We start from the raw sequence: 16106 nt of genomic DNA, 5'->3' as shown, positions 1-16106 counted from the left end.
GGATTTCGTTATACCACAAGTAAAAAACAAACCAATTTAGGATAGGGTTAAATGACAGTTTGGAAAGAGCTGGATGTAAACTGCCACGTGACTGAACGGCGGAGGCATTCAACCGAAAGATGCTACTTCATTGGAATTGTTTTACTGTTTTTCTTGCAGGAGGGTCTGTTCAGGACTGTAACCAGTTCACATGATTCACCTGCTTTTACTTTTCACCTGTCCCTTTGAAGAAGATTCAACTTTATTGTCATTGCACAGAGTACAAGTACTAGGACAACGAAATGCGGTCTCTGCATTTGACCCATCCTAGTGTTAGGAGCAGTGGGCTGCAATTATGTACGGCGCCCGGGGAGCAGTGTAGGTAACCAGTGTCTTGCTCAGGGACACCACGGTGGCACTTGGTCTTTCGGGGACTTGAACTGGTGACCTTCCAGTTCCCAGGCCAAGCCCCTATGGACTTCGCCACCACCGCCCTTTGTCTCCTCCCGTTAGAGTGGTAAATCAATGAATTGAAACAGAGAGAGACAAATGTGTCCTGTTTATTGACCGAGGACATCAAATACAAACAAAGCTGATGCATAAACAACTGCATGCAACATTTTCTTAATTTCAACGGCCAAATAACTAAACAAAACTGTCTATGAATATACAACTCAGATGCTTGGAAATAACATCAACTGTTGGTAAAGTGTAACGAAACTTTTGAAGAAAACCTAATTCCTTTTGATTAATTTCTTCCTCTGAACTGTAGAGTTGTAAAGAATAACTGGAGTATTTATGATGCTTTATATCTGTAAAACTGCTTCCTCAGCGCGGTGTGGCGCTCTCTGCCCCGGTGAGGAGCTCGGAGGTCATCTCCCTGATGATGCGGAGGGGCAGGCCGCTGAGCACCCCCTTGTGCTTGACCTTCAGCTCCAGCAGAGCGTCCACAAACCTCTGCCTCGGCACGCCCGGGTGGCGCTGAGTCAGCTCCGTCATCAGGGTGTCGAAGCCTCCCATGGTGCCGTAGTGCTGCGGCACAAAGGTTCCCTTCCCTGTGGGCGAGATGCTCAACACCTTCCTGTTCCTCAGGCTGGAGCTCAGCGGCGGCTGCAAAGAGGGAGTCATCAAAGCAGGGCAAAGATATATCCAGCTGCTCATGTAAATTAATACTATGATATAAAAGCTGTGATTTATGTTTATATTCATCATGGTTTTGTTTATAAAATGTCAGAAAACTGTGAAAATTGCCCAGTAAAATGTTCCAGGTCTGCCTAACCCTCCGAAGCTTTAAATGTGTTCCTTTAAATATCAAAGCATTGTTATATGATATTCACTGCCTGGTGAAAAAAAGGTCACACTCTAGTACTCGTTGGACCGCCTTCAGCTCTGATTACAGGCACGCATTCTCTGCGGCATCGTTTCCACGAGCTTCTGCAACGTGACAACATTTATTTCTGTCTTGCATTAATTTTTTCCCCAAGATCTCGTATTGATGACGGGAGATTCAGGACCACTGCGCAAAGTCTTCTCCAGCACATCCCAAAGATTCTCAATCGGGTTCAGGTCTGGACTCTGTGGGGGCCAATCCATGTGTGTAAATGATGTCTCATGCTCCCTGAACCACTCTTTCACAATCTGAGCCCGATGGATCCTGGCATTGTCATCTTGGAACATGCCCGTGCCATCAGGGAATAAAAAATCCACTGATGGAATAACCTGGAATGAGTCAGCTGACCTCATTCTTTGGGCACATTGCTGAACCTAGACCAGACCAACTGCAGCAACCCCAGATCAGAGCACTGCCCCCCCCCCCCCCCCCCCCCCCCACAGGCTGGTGACCTTTTTTTTGGCCGGGCAGTGTATAACAAAGGATCTCCACAATAGAGGAGCAGAAATCAGAGGATGTTTGGCATTTTTTGCTTAATAAATGACTGAAAGATTGATTCATTATCAGTGTTGTATGAAGGATTATTACCACAGTCAGGACCCTGGGGTACTCTACACACGGTGACGTTTCATTTAAAGCCGCTGTATCTAAGATCCTGGCATTTTCATCCGTTTTCCTACATGAAGTGAACATTGCTGAACTTTTCACCTTCCTCTCCGCTCTGCTGCCGTCAGACTCGGAGGTTTGTGTTTTGGCGGACTCCGGCCCCCTCACAGTGCCCGAGGCCTGGTTCTGGCTCTGGCTCTCGTCCCTGGCTCTGTTGATGTGCTCCACACGTAAAAAATGGCCGTGCACGCTGCAGCCATCCAGCTCTCTCACTGCAGCCTCGGCACACTGGGCTCCACTTATCATCACTATGGCAACTCTACAGAGGGACACGTTACACTGACGACGGTTTGGGAAAATGTGGCATGAAAATATTCTTAAACACACTGCAGGTTGGAATATGTAATCATTTCTGGGAGTTCTTTTAGATTCTAATTTATATTTGGTGTAAATACTTCTATATTTTCTTATAACCTATTCTGTTTAATGTTGTTTATGTTTACATCACCATACACCACTTAACATAACACAGTTACAGCTGGAGAACATCGTGTGCTTCCTCATGCAACCACACATCTGACGGCTGCATGACAATTCAGAAAAAACGTGTGTGTGTGTGTGTGTGTTTGTGAGAGTGTGTTGCAATGTATATGTTCTTTAGAGCAGACGCTGACCTCAAATCTTTCTTTAAAGCAGAGATTCTGACTTCAGAGGCATGGTATTTCTCAAACCACAGCATCACATCACTCTGGGGAAAACAAGAGTCAGTTAGAGCCTGTACTGCCCCCCGGTGGCTGCAACGCTATAACACACGGCAATAACATTATTGTGTCCAACATATGTTAATATTAAACAACATATGAGATCTACAATAGCATGTTTTTCTTATGAGTATTGCTTTAAATGTTCATGTTTGTGCAGTCAGCAGCAGACTCTCACCTCTGTGGTGTTACTGGGCAGGTTTGAAACATAGAGGACTGAGCTCTCCACTTCCCTGCTCCCTGATGCTGTGGGTAAAATAAATTCCCCACTAAGGATTTGATTCAAAACATATTGAAAACCCTTATGGAAATGTGCAGCTATAGTGCTTTACCTTCAATCCCTGACCCCTCACCATTGGTCTCATCCTGTCCTGTCCCAGCAGCGGCTGCAGGCTGCAAGTCTTCTTCAGCGTCGAACCACACCTCGCCCTTGCTGACATCTGTACAAGCAGCTGCTGCTCACACACAGAACGGCACATCTTTTGATTAATAAATGAATTACCATTTGATTGTGGGTGCTTCTGCTTACTTGTCTGCTTTTCTTCTGGGTTGTGTGCATTATAGGTAGCATCTCTCTCCTGCGGGACCAAAGTGACAGCCTTCTTTGCTGTGCTGTTCTCCTTCATTTGTTTTTCCTTGTTGTTACTCTGCTGGCAAAGACATGAAGCAAAACACCAAAGATGGTCGAACTGATGAGGATGAAACATCACATTTGAACACAAAGCTGCTCAAAGGCTTTGTTGTAGACGTGCTGTTTTAAAAAGTCTCCACAAAGAATGGATGCTGATTAAACCATGAACTTAGCATCATGTGTAACCGCTATCCGCCCCATCTAAAGGACCTTTGACAAAAACTATAGATGTGCCATCGCAAACACACCCATTAAGTTTCACAGCCGGGTTCAATTCACCTTTGTTTTCATTAAATCCTTCAGTTCCGTCTTTGCATCCTGTCCCTAAATCCCAAATTGCATGGGTTTCACATGGCTACAATCACTGCTACAATTATCAGTGTAAAGTCTGGCCGTGACAACCTTTATAAGTGTAGTTCAGGTACCACCAACTCTCTATAGACACTAGTAACCTCACTGTCACTGTGTGGCTGTTACAAAGTAAGGGCTCCAAATGTAGGCAAAACGCAGCTGGGATTTCAGATGTGCTTTGTGTATAACTCATATGTGCAACGTTTACCAACCCTTTAGTGAATTCGTCCTTCAGTGTGTGTTTGCTTACCTGGGAGTCACTTCTGATCTGATCATCAGGACATCCAGGGTCTTCCCTTGGTGAGGATCCTTCCTGGGAGATCCTTAGGATCATAAACAAACACATTACAGCATCTAGAGAGTCTATTCTAAACTGTTCACACACACATGCACGTCTGGAACATACCCTGATGGATCATTTCCCAGCACGTCACCAACCATCTAAACAGGACAACGGAGAGTTGGATAATTACCATCACAGCTGGGGTTAAAATATATAAAGACATCATAGAAAACAAACTTTACTACTTTCTGCTTCTCTGAAAAGTGTCTGCCTCTGACGGCATGGGCTCGGTTCTCCTTGGACTTGGCGCTCGGAATAAGGCGCTATGTGGACCCGGGCCTTGAGACATTACAGGGTTAGCAGGCCGAGTCTCACCTGAGCAGGGATGTAACGCCCCCCCGTGGTTATCTCCTCAGAATCAACCGAGAGAGGCTTCAGCTGCTCCAGAGGGACGCCTGCAAGGATCTGATCCCTCATGGCTTTATAGTCAGACTCCAGTTTCTGCAGAACACTGGCAACGTTGGCAGGAGGGTTATTGGACCTACATAGAGGGGGGAATAATAAAAGTAGAGATCAGTTTTGCACGATAAAGCCTTCATCTGTTTGCTATCATCCGCAACATATTTAATACTGCAATAAACTGTCTTTATTTCACTGTGACGTATTTATTTGTACATTCTGTGTCTAATTCTATTTACATGCATATACACTCCTGCATTTACTCGGTCTCTTGCTATATTCTCTGGAACATTTGAGCTTTGTAAATGTTTTATTGTTTTCATATGTACTTTATGTCTTATATATATTATGTTGCATTGTTGGAAGAGCTTGGGACCTCCATATCTAGACTGTAGCTCCTGTGCAAGACGACAATAAAGCCTTTGAACTCTGGTAAGATTTTGATTGATGTGTCCTTACGGTGGGGGGCCTCCCTCAGTGGAGGTGTAGTACAGGCCGGAGCAGTGCTGTCTGCACATGCTGTACTGCAGGGCCAGGAGGCTCAGCTCGGCACGCTGAGCTCGCTGCAAACACTCACATTCCTTTCTCTGTTTACAACTCCAACTGGGAAAATAAGTATATCGTTAAAGGTAATAGCACTACTGTTATGAGCAGTCAGACATCAACCATATTAATGAACCGCTGTCGTCCGTTTGTTTAAAGGCAACTGAGAAAATAGTCAACTTTAAACTCATAAACAAACGATTCAAGTACGTCCTAAATCAAACGGCCACAACCACGCCTATATGTGTCACTATTATTCAATGACCACATCAATAATAAGAACGGCTTCAGAACCACTGTGGAAGAACTGTCTCATACCTTTTCTCTTTTTCCTTGAGTTTGATGAAAGCCTGAAATGGACATTTTTAGAGAGGTTGTGTCACATTTTCTTAAAGCCATGATAATAATTGCTCTTCAGTTTGAACCTTACCAAAATCAGACAGTCCAGATCTGCTATCTGGACTTCAGTATTGACATTTTTGTCGGCTGCTTCTGGACCCTTAGTCTGGGTGCTGTCTGACGTGCACGGTGGCAGCTCGGTGCCAACCATCGCATCACAGGTAAGAACCTGTGGGGTAGAGGGGATGTACTTCTCTGCAGTCTTCATTAAAGACTTCAAGATGTCACTGGTGGCTGCCTGAGCTTCACCATCAGCTGAGTGAAGCCCGTTGTTACGAGCTTGCATATCTTCAACGGCCTCACAGGCGACGATGCTCTCATCCTTCTCCATGATGGTATGGAAGGTGCTACTCTGATCTTCAAAGCGGGACATAGATTCATTAGATTCATCTGCGGGGTTTTTTTTGCCATACATCGTGTGTTCTGCACATCCTTCCTTTGTGCTGGTGTCCTCCACCAGAGGAGGGTGGGTCTGTTCACCTGACTGGATGAAGCTCCTGTCATTGTACTCCGTCTCTCCATCCCTCTGAAAGCTGTCCATGCTGTAATACTCAGGAGAGTCTGTTTCCATATTGGGCCATTCTGACCTGAAACATGAAGCAAACAGAACCAGATTTTTTGTCAAGAAGGTTTTAAACATACAAGAAATGTGCTTTGGTGGATAATAGTGCCAAGATAAACAAAATAGAAAAGGATACAAGTTGCATGACATGAACAAATGTCACATGCATACTCACTGTGATCGACTGACTTCAACATATGTGTAGTGAAAACTCTGGCCTTGGGAGCTTAACATCTGGCTCTCCAGCTCAGGCTTTCCCCACTGCTGGCTTCTTTCCAGATCCTTGTCCAGAGAGAAGTTGGTCAAGGTTGCTGGATCTTTGTGCACAGCTAATCTGCTGGACCTCGCCCACAACGGAATGTGTTCGTATGGCTGTGATGACCCCTTCAAAAAAGCCTGCATTAATCTTTTTGCCCAAAAAAGGGAATTTAGTTTTTACAACTCAGCAGAGAAGAAGAGTAGGATGTTTCAGATGTTTGCACTTCGCCAACTACAGATTCAATCTCTGTTGGGAACGAGCTGCCGTGATGTTTCTGCCTCACTATATTTGCATTATTATTTCCTAGCTTCCTCTCGGATGCATGCTTTTTGTTGCACCTGGTCGCTACGTTTTTATAGATTGATGCCGGCAGACGTCAAAAACACAAGAAAATAACAAAACTAAAGCAGAGGAAAGCTCTCTGCAGATACAGACACCCCCACGCACTCTGAGCGGGTCATAAGTGGTGATTGAGAGGTGTAATTACCAGGGGTTTTACTAGAAAATGATATAAAAATGGCCTTCATGTGTATATATAATTATATATGGGACATTTCTAGATAATATTGTTGCTTCCCTTTACCTGAGAGACGGGGCTGCTGAAGGCGGTTCGGTAGCCGTCCTGCGGTTTGGCGAGGCGAGTTTCCTCAGGTTGATGTTTTTTCGATTCATTCCCGCTGCTTCTACAGCCAAGAGGGGTTAAAGGGCCCCTCACATTGAGAAGCATCTCCAAGTCTAGATGTGCACAGGAGCAAACAAACATTATGATAAAGAAATGAAACCTTTGAGTTCGAGAGTTGAGTTTTTATCTTTAATGTTACTAAATATCTTTCAAGCGTCAAGCCTAGGAGAAAAGGTTCTTTCCAATTATTATTATTATGTCAAAAAAACTATTATGTATTCATTTTAAAAACATGTCAATGACTTCAAATCAGCAAATGAAGTGCATTACTGGTAGTGTATGAGGTTCGTAAGTTACCGGTTCTGCTCGTTGTTGCTATAGCTGTTGCAGGTCTGAAAACAAAACAGCATCAACAATAAATCACTGTAAAAATGATGAAGCCTTCCTTATTTTGATGAACTGTCTTAGTATGGACTGTATTTACGTTGAGACATGCGTAGGCCCGTTGGATGTCTTGGTTGGCCGTGCAGGTAGGTTCTCAACTAGGTGAATAACAACTGCAGTCATTATTTGGTCCGGGCACAGCTATGGAAGATTACATTAAATGCAACAGACTTACACTTCACATAAACATGATGATGGGACATTTCCAGGGCGGGATGTCTCAGCAAGAACCACTGAAACCCTCCGATGTCTAGGAGAGAGGAAAACAATTACATATGAAGATGGGCCGCAAATTGAAACCAAAAGGTCTTACACAAAGGCCGGCAGGTAGACACTGACTTTATATAATAAGATATGAACCATTGGCATTACTCTCTATATTACCATATCTTTCCCGTCTTCATTCCATTATTCAAATATGAATTTCAATTAATAACACACCAAAACAAATGATACAAATGCCCATACCAACTCCCAACAGTCAAAGATGACCAATTTGAAAAGGGTCTTATTTTTTCTCATCAACAGTCAAAAATCAAAAAGCTATTTGGTTTACAATTCTGTAATTATTGACAATAAGCAGCACACCTTGTATAATCAGCCTGTCATACAGAGTCAAACAGAGGTACCACTGCAGCAGCTTTGGGTCCGTTAACTCCAGGTAGTTACTAGATTTCACCAGATCAAATACAGATCTGTAAAAGGAAAAACACACGTCTTGTTTATTCATACATTAGTTAGGCTGCAACTTAAGGACGTTTGAATTATTGATTCATTTGGGGATAATAGTGGTAAAAAGTCCATCCCGGTTTCTTAAAGTCAAAGGGGATTTCATAAAAAGTACTTCTTAAAGTTAATCCAAACCCAGGGATATTTAAGTTTGATATAAAAAGAGAAAATAAAGATATCCATCTCAACATTTGAAAGGCAGAACCAGCATTTTCTGCCATTATTTTAGGGAAATGTACTTAAAGATTATCGATTGTCAATTATTATTATTTTTATTATTGTCAATGTCCTGCTGATATTCAGTTATGTGTAACTTATTTTCTTGATCTTACATTATAAAACATTAACATGACACTATCAACTTTGTACAATGACATTTGTGCTTATAAATAATCATGGCAATAAAGCCCAGTGTTGGAGGAAGTACTCAGATCCTTTACTTAATTAGACATACAAGTACTATGGCCTAATGGTCTCTATTACAAGTAAAAGTCCTGGTTTTAAAGTTTAATTGAAGTAAAAAAGGTAACAATACAAAAAGTAAAAGTACTTATTCTGCACAATTACCTTCAGAATTTAAAAAAATGAAGAAGTATTACCTGCTAAATGCACTTCAATATCAAAAGTGAAAGTACTTTTCAAAGTATTACATTATTATCGTCTTTATATTATCCAGTTTAACACATGTAAACGTATTTTAGATGTGTAGTTTGTGGACCAAATGAAGATACTAGAACTACCAAACAGATTAGCAGTACAGTAATGCAAAAACCATAGTAAAAAATAACACGTAACTGTGAGAGTTCAATTATAAATGTAGTGGAAGTAAGAAGTACATTTGCCTCTAAAGTAGCATTAAATATAAACACTCAAAAAGTACAAATATGTCAAGATAGTACAATACTAGAGTTATGGTACTATAATATATTTATTTCCACGACTGATGAAAGAGTAAGAGTAAGGTAGGAGTGAGGATACAGATACCCACATACCTGTTCAGTAAGAATAACCGGTTTCCTACTGTTGATGAAGAAACCACAGTTAGATACAGTCTACAGAGAAACATGAGGTAGCACAGAGCCAGAAACAAGTCATGTTGTAGAGCAGCGGTTCCCAAACTTTTTTTGCGGCTGTCTTCTTCTACGTTTCTATCAAAAAACTAATAAATTATAGTTTTTTGGTTTAAAATAAAAGTGATTACAAAGGAAATGTTTATTGTTCCTGTTTTTTTATTGTAGCCTATGGAAAAATCCCACTTAAAAAACAACACTTTAATATTTTTACACCAGACCACCGTTACATGTTTCATCTCGCGCACCCCCTGGTGGCAGCTCGCGCACCCCACACTTTGGGAATCCCTTTTGTAGGTGAATCAAATGAAGATACGCTTTTTAATGACATAGCCGGTACAAAAAAGAACAAGCATCTGAATTGTAGTGAAGTAGAAGTACAAATTAGCACAACAACTACAACTATCTCCAAAGTATACTTCAGTAGGCTACAGTACTTGAGTATTAACTGCAGCCAGCCTCCACTTCAGAAAACTGCCTTCAAAATAAAAGCGCCTTTTCTTACTTGTCAATAACAAATATACCTTAAATATACCTAAAATATTTATATAAACGGGAGCTTAAATTTATGAAATCACTAATAATTTACTACCACATTATAACTGAGTGAATTGGTGTTGATAAAAGCCCTTCACAGAAAGTCACTCCAAAAATAACATGAGATTCTGATGTAGTTTCAAAATAAAATACCCTTATATGAGCTATCGTCCCTCGGTTTTTAGATAAAAACTGTCTATAATCAAAGACTAATTCCACTTCAGGGTGGTAGCAGGCCACCTCAGAAAGTCACTTAAGTCTTAGTTACTTAGCACAACATTGTGTTTGTGGGTCGTTACTTACTATGACACGGTTTATCAAATGCCAGATTCCAACCAGATGGCGCCAAGTAAATTAATGTATGAGCGCAGTACCCGTTTGGCACATAGGCATCCCTGAATTTCTGAAACACAGAAATTGGTTTAGTTTCCGAAATATCGTCCAAGAATGTAGTAAAATTAGCAGTTTTGGAGGTCGATATAAACGTTTCGTTAATGTGACTCCATTACAACTGAAGCACAACGGACGTTAACGGTTATCCATGTGCGTCACGTTACTGTGCTATTCAGCACACACTAGTTTCCCGATTATTACAGATTAAGAATTATTTTAACAATGTTTAAAGTTTCCTGACATACAATTGCACACCCACCATTCATAACATTTATAAAACTTTCAAAAGTGTGGACATGCGGTTATTACATTAGCTAAGCTACACAAATATCAAAGCAAAACGCCAATGTCTTATTAAAATATTACATTTTGACCGAGATAAATGTGAATCGCATGTTACCTGTTGGCTTGCCATGTTCAGTATCTTTGTAAACTTAATATTAAAGCAGGCTTCAGCTGGTTTTAGTTGCTTTTACTTGACCTGTTTGGAGGCAGTGGCGTTAGCTTACTAGCTATCTCTGCTAACAATCTGGCAATTGCTAATTGATATCAACTGTACGGTGTGTGGGTGTGTGCGTGTGTGTGTGTATGTAAAGGGTCGGCCCCCCGAATCACCAACGAATCACTTCCGTCTAATGGTATGCAGCTACGCAGTTCAAGGTTTAGCCAAAAATAATATTCCAAAATAGGTTCATTTGAAGAAGCAAAAAGATCATCTTTATTGTCCTACCTTGTGATACTGCAGTTGTTACACAAACTATGCACGAGCAAGGAAGAGCATAACTTCTGCTGCATATGTTTCACCCACTCTTCTTTTGTTGACTCACACAGAAAGTCATTTACTGGAATAAGAGTTCACCAAAGTGGATTATCATTCCATATATCAAGTGGTGGGAAGTACATTTACTAAAGTACCGTTTAAGTACACTTTCCATTTAATGCTGTTTTATATTTCTACCCACTACGATTCAGAGGTAAATCATGTACTTTACACTACATTTATTTAATCCCTTTAGTTACAGAGATTTGGATTAATGATGGTAAATATAATCAGCCCTTAAATCAGACTGTAGTTCACCTGGAGTAAATCCAGCAGCTACCCTGCAGTATACAAAGCCATTCAAACTAGCTGCACCTTTACCAGCTCTGAGAACACTTTAATGATCAATCATTATAAAACATATCAGAGATATTATTCTGAAATGGACCAATCAAACAATGACTACTTTTATGTATAATAGTATATTTTGATGCTAATGCTTTTGTACTTTTACTTGTAACAGAGTATTCCTACACTCTGAGTACTTCTCCCACCTCTGCATATATCAAGCTTGCCTAAAAGTTTCTTCATATTTGAAGTGAAGTTTGTTAGTGGTCAACACCCCCGAACACCATGCAAGGATTCTGCTGTTGTGGTTCTCTCCCAACTGCCACTGGCAACAAACAATTATGTAAGTTTGACGTCAGCATGTTTAAAATCCAGAGGATCATATTTAGTGACTGTATTGTTGTGCCACCAGTACATATATGTCCCAATCTTACAAGTGCTAACTTTTATTTTAAGCAGTTCAATTTAGTTCAGAACCTTTATTGTCCTAGAGGGGAAATTCAATGTGTGGCTGACAGTGAAAAACACATATTACAAGAGCATAAATTCCCAACTCCCACACTCCACCCACGATTTACAGAAGAAAAACAACACAGAGAAAGAAAGCTGCAGCCTCTGAAACATTCAGCTGCAACGGGGAACAGTTTGTTCAGCTTTTGCAGTGTTTCATTGTAAAGTCTGCAGGGCACTTTATGTTTGACCATTTGTTCTTTTGCTATTTTTTAAGCCAGTAAACTAGCTCCATGGTGATGAAGCTAGTCCGAGGGATAAATGCATTTCAATACTGCATACTCAACCTCACATTATCACAAAACATATCACGTCAAGTAAATTGAAATTAAGAACCTCAAGTGTTTGGTTTGAGGCTATATGAGTATGAGTAGTAGAGTAGCAGTAAGGAGAAGCTAAATTATTGTTTTCCTTTGCAATATGTTGCATTATTACAATTTTAAACAAGTGTTAGAGCCTAAAATCCATTAAAAAGTGTGGCAACAAACTTAATATCCAATGAACCTTCATACTGATCACTTTATTTAGGTTGTAGATACAGTGGCAGTATGCCTACTTGTACTTGTTATGATAGGTGGTAAAATAAACGTGTATGTAAATAAGCAATCTCAGCTCTGGGTGATCTTGAAGTAAAGCTGCAATGTTTTTTGTTCTACTGCAGTTAGTTTGTCTTCTGAGTATCATGCTTTTGCTGTCTTCGCAAGCTCTATTTTTTGTTAAGGTGCTATATAAATAAAGTTATAACATTATTGTTATTTTGCATTTGAAATTAGTCTATTACTGCCTTGTTGTGCATGCAAAATATCCTTCAAGTCATGGTCTGACGGGCGAGATACATCCACTAGAGGGCAGCGAGGGTCAATGTAAAATAAAAAAGAGCTCCCTTCAAATTCTCCAATAAATACTGAGTTGTGTGTGTGTGTGTGTGTGTGTGTGTGTGTGTGTGTGTGTGTGTGTGTGTGTGTGTGTGTGTGTGTGTGTGTGTATGTGTGTGTGTGTGTGTGTGTGTGTGTGTGAGAGAGAAATCAGTTATGTAACAGAGTTTTAGGAGCAAGGTCTCACCATGGTAATTAGCGTTGTGCGAACACAGCGCGTTGGCCAAATAATGTGAAAGATTTCTGCTGTTCCCATCCCCGCAGTATGACCCATATTTCTCAGCAATCGTAGCCAGAACAGAGTGCTTAGCTTTCTCAAACTGCAGTAGATGGAGCCTGTGTGTGAGTGCCTGCCATGCTCTGAAGCTTCAAAGCTGAAACCACATTAAGTTTTGAGCTGCCTCATCCAATATGTGGATCAATAATTCACTCTGGAGCAGCAAGTGGTCATGTGGTATGATGTATGTTGAAGGTCTATGTTCACTTTTCTCCCAGGCAGGGCCATGTGTCAAGCACCCTGTGTTACTATGAATTGATTTAGTGTAATGTTTATGATGCAGCCTTGTTTGTTTCACATGTGGGGCCCTAAATCATTCCTGCAACATACCCAGTCCATACCTCACGGTAAGCCTTTGACAGGTCAGTAAGTGGTGAGGAGGAAGCATTCTGTATTATGGAGCGCATCAGAAGCCTCTTGTTAAATGGATCAGCATCATTACATTGGGTTAATGGCTTAATATTTACTGTGATGAAGGAACGAGTGGCACTTTTAGCTCTAGGCGTCAGTCTGTTGGTCCAACACTGTGGTCTGGAAATATCTCAATAAGATTGAAAAGATCTTGTGGTTTTAGATGATGTTGTGACAACTCTAGGAATGGATTTTCGTAAAATGTAAGTACATTTATGTCCCCAAGAGGAGGAAGCCTAATGACGTTTCTTCTCCACTGTAAGGTTCATATTTGTGGTTTTCGAGTAAAATGTTTTGACAACTATTGGATGAATTGCCATGAATTTGGTACACATATGTTCCCCAGAGGATGAATTTGAAGAATTTTGGTGAACCTCTGAACTTTCACCTATATGTGGCCACCATTAGGTCAACGTAACATGATAATCTAAGGAGGTAAACATGGTTAATATACCTGTTAGTATTGTGTCAGCTTGCGATGATAGAGCTCAGTATTGTTATTCCAGTACTATCCAAAATCACCTGATCGGACATCTGAGAAGCCTTTACAATCCGCCAACAACCGTCATTGAGGTAATGTGATTATCAGTAATAACTTATTTAATGTGGAATCTTTAAAAAAACGCTGACAACTTTGTCTGTGACAGTGATGCATTGTTACATCTGAATCTGACCAGAGCACTGTGGGAGTCTCTTGAGAATTCACAGCTAAGGTGTGAATATATTTTATTTTCTACACAAATATGAATTTTTACTGTTGTTTATCACTCAGCCACTGCTCAATAAATGAAAAGGAGAATTGAAACACAGACAAACTGATCTCAGAAGTAGTCATAGACAGTTGATTGGACTTAGCCTAAGCCACTTTCAAAAAACACTGAGCAGGAAAGACACATTTAGCATCATTTTCAGATAGAAATGCATTAAAATGACTTGTATTTTATTGTGTTGTATTCATTTCTAACAATTTACTAAAATATTTATAAACCAGATGAAGGATTTTTGGAGATGAGTAAACCTCTGCAGATAATTCAGCCACTGGTGAAAACCGTTTACTGGTTACTGTTCAAACTGTTAAGTTATAAAAACAAGGAGAGCACATGTTAGCGTTTAGCTAGCAGCCACTACATCATGGTTCAACCGAAGAAACATTGATTTCTAAAACCAAACTGCTGTATTTTGTGTTTTTATTAGCTTTACCGAATGAGTGCAGCTGTTTTGGCCTGTGGAAAATGTGGCTTTAGTAAAAACCTCCAAAACAATGTAGTCACGTTAACCAGGAGAAGCTGAAGGTAATGACACATTCCCATCTTCTACATCACCACCAATAGCCTATGGTGGTAGAAAATTACATATATTTCGTAATTTACAAACAATAAAACACATCTGGTATGAGGTCTTGCAGCTCACACAATCACACACCATCAGGGCAGGGCACTTCCCATGAGTACACTAAAAGCTAAGCATTCAAATGCACTCTGCACCTCGATCAATGGAGAGTAGCCTGCCAGGCTGTTTCTGGAGACTTTTACACTCTGTGGTTTGATGGGGCTCTGACTCAACACCAGCAGAGTGCTGCTGGCCATCAAAACAAAGCACGAGTCTAAAGCTTCACATCCTCCATCATGCTACGCATTTCAGCTCGAGACACATTTAACAACAAAGAAAATACTACAAAGCAGGCAGTGTAATAAAAATAACGCCGCAAACGCCTCAGAGAAGCTTTTCAAACAGTGGGAAATCTTCAATGAGTTGTCAAAATGAAACAAACATCACAAGATAGTCGTGAAACATAGTCAGCAGCTACTGTTCACAATGATTTACTTTATACTTCTACTGCATGCCTGCCCCATATTAATCAAGTTTACAGATTAAGATTCAAACAAAATCTATTATCTGTTCACAAAAGGCTATTTATTTCAGAATTGTATTGGAGGAAAGGGTGTATATGTTCAAGAAAGGACCTTGCATATTAACATGAGCACTTGAGTCTATTATGTAAATGGCCCAGATTTACATAATTACGACAAAAGCTCAATTAAAAGCAAAAAATATACAGAACCATGAACCATAAGCACATAAGCAAGGATGAAAGCTCCTGGGAAAATACAATTAGGAAACAATGAAATAACCACTACTCCAGATTATGAAAACATGTTTGATTGTCTTTGAGATGGAGAGGAGGTCCTTATAGGAACAAAACATGGTAAACATTAAGCTCATAGATATTAATAATATAATAATTAAAGTAAAGCCAATCAAAACAGGAAACAATCAACATGGGAACAAGGACACACAGGCTCTCGCTTCATCCTAAACCACATCCATATTACATGGAAATAATGAAGAGCATATTTAAAAATCAGTATGTGAAAACAGTCTTTGTACAAAATATAAAATGAATACAATAAAAAAACAAGAAGAAGTAACAGAAATTCTATCTGAGTAAGTTAGACACATTATTTAAAGTACAATATACTTTTCTTTAATTCTATGCACGAAAGTATGTCGTAGAAACACTGAAGTAAATACTCTGACTTCTTCAGAGAGGCTCCTTTTCTACTGATTTGATTATACATGTTCATCATCAATGCATGCATTTTATTGTTGTGGTTCGAGACAATATCTCCGTACTAATATTATTTGTATTTATAACACAAATAAATGCAGTGCAGTAAAGGTAGCCTACACGTACTTTACACAGTAGTTTGATCCACTGTTTTTAAGTCAATTGAGTGTCAAACATCAACATATGCTGCAGCAAAGAAAACAATATTTGGGACAATATTAAGGAAGATGTGTCTCAAAATGTAAAACCGCCTTTTATATTTTCTAAATCGAATAAGTGTCCTGGTGCCATCTCGGCTTGCAGACCGCACTTTAACCTCTTAGTCATTGTAAAGTTGC

General features: G+C 40.1%; 1 protein-coding gene across 4 annotated transcripts; it reads right to left on the bottom strand.

The window, feature by feature from the left end:
- Positions 1-619: 619 nt before the first annotated feature.
- rbm44 (RNA binding motif protein 44) lies at positions 620-10547 on the bottom strand. 4 transcript variants are annotated; one of them, XM_063887648.1, is made up of 22 exons: positions 10419-10547; positions 9929-10028; positions 9011-9038; positions 7878-7984; positions 7465-7539; positions 7330-7387; positions 7203-7237; positions 6807-6958; positions 6140-6348; positions 5883-5989; positions 5434-5759; positions 5322-5353; positions 4920-5063; positions 4377-4542; positions 4125-4159; positions 3969-4041; positions 3266-3386; positions 3069-3191; positions 2915-2982; positions 2650-2723; positions 2078-2294; positions 620-1089 (listed from the first exon to the last, which is right to left on the bottom strand). In XM_063887648.1, exons 1-22 carry the CDS (start codon positions 10431-10433, stop codon positions 808-810), a joined length of 2547 nt encoding a protein of 848 aa, XP_063743718.1. In that variant the 5' UTR covers positions 10434-10547; the 3' UTR covers positions 620-807. The 4 variants fall into 4 exon arrangements, with proteins under 4 accessions (XP_063743718.1, XP_063743715.1, XP_063743717.1 ...); XM_063887645.1 differs by having other exon boundaries at positions 5434-5989; XM_063887647.1 differs by having other exon boundaries at positions 3090-3191; positions 5434-5989.
- Positions 10548-16106: the final 5559 nt, after the last annotated feature.

Source organism: Eleginops maclovinus, chromosome 7, assembly GCF_036324505.1.
Source record: "Eleginops maclovinus isolate JMC-PN-2008 ecotype Puerto Natales chromosome 7, JC_Emac_rtc_rv5, whole genome shotgun sequence".
Taxonomy (NCBI): Eukaryota; Metazoa; Chordata; class Actinopteri; order Perciformes; family Eleginopidae; genus Eleginops; species Eleginops maclovinus.
Note: the sequence above shows the minus strand (reverse complement) of the source record. Positions and strands in the feature narration are given on the sequence as shown.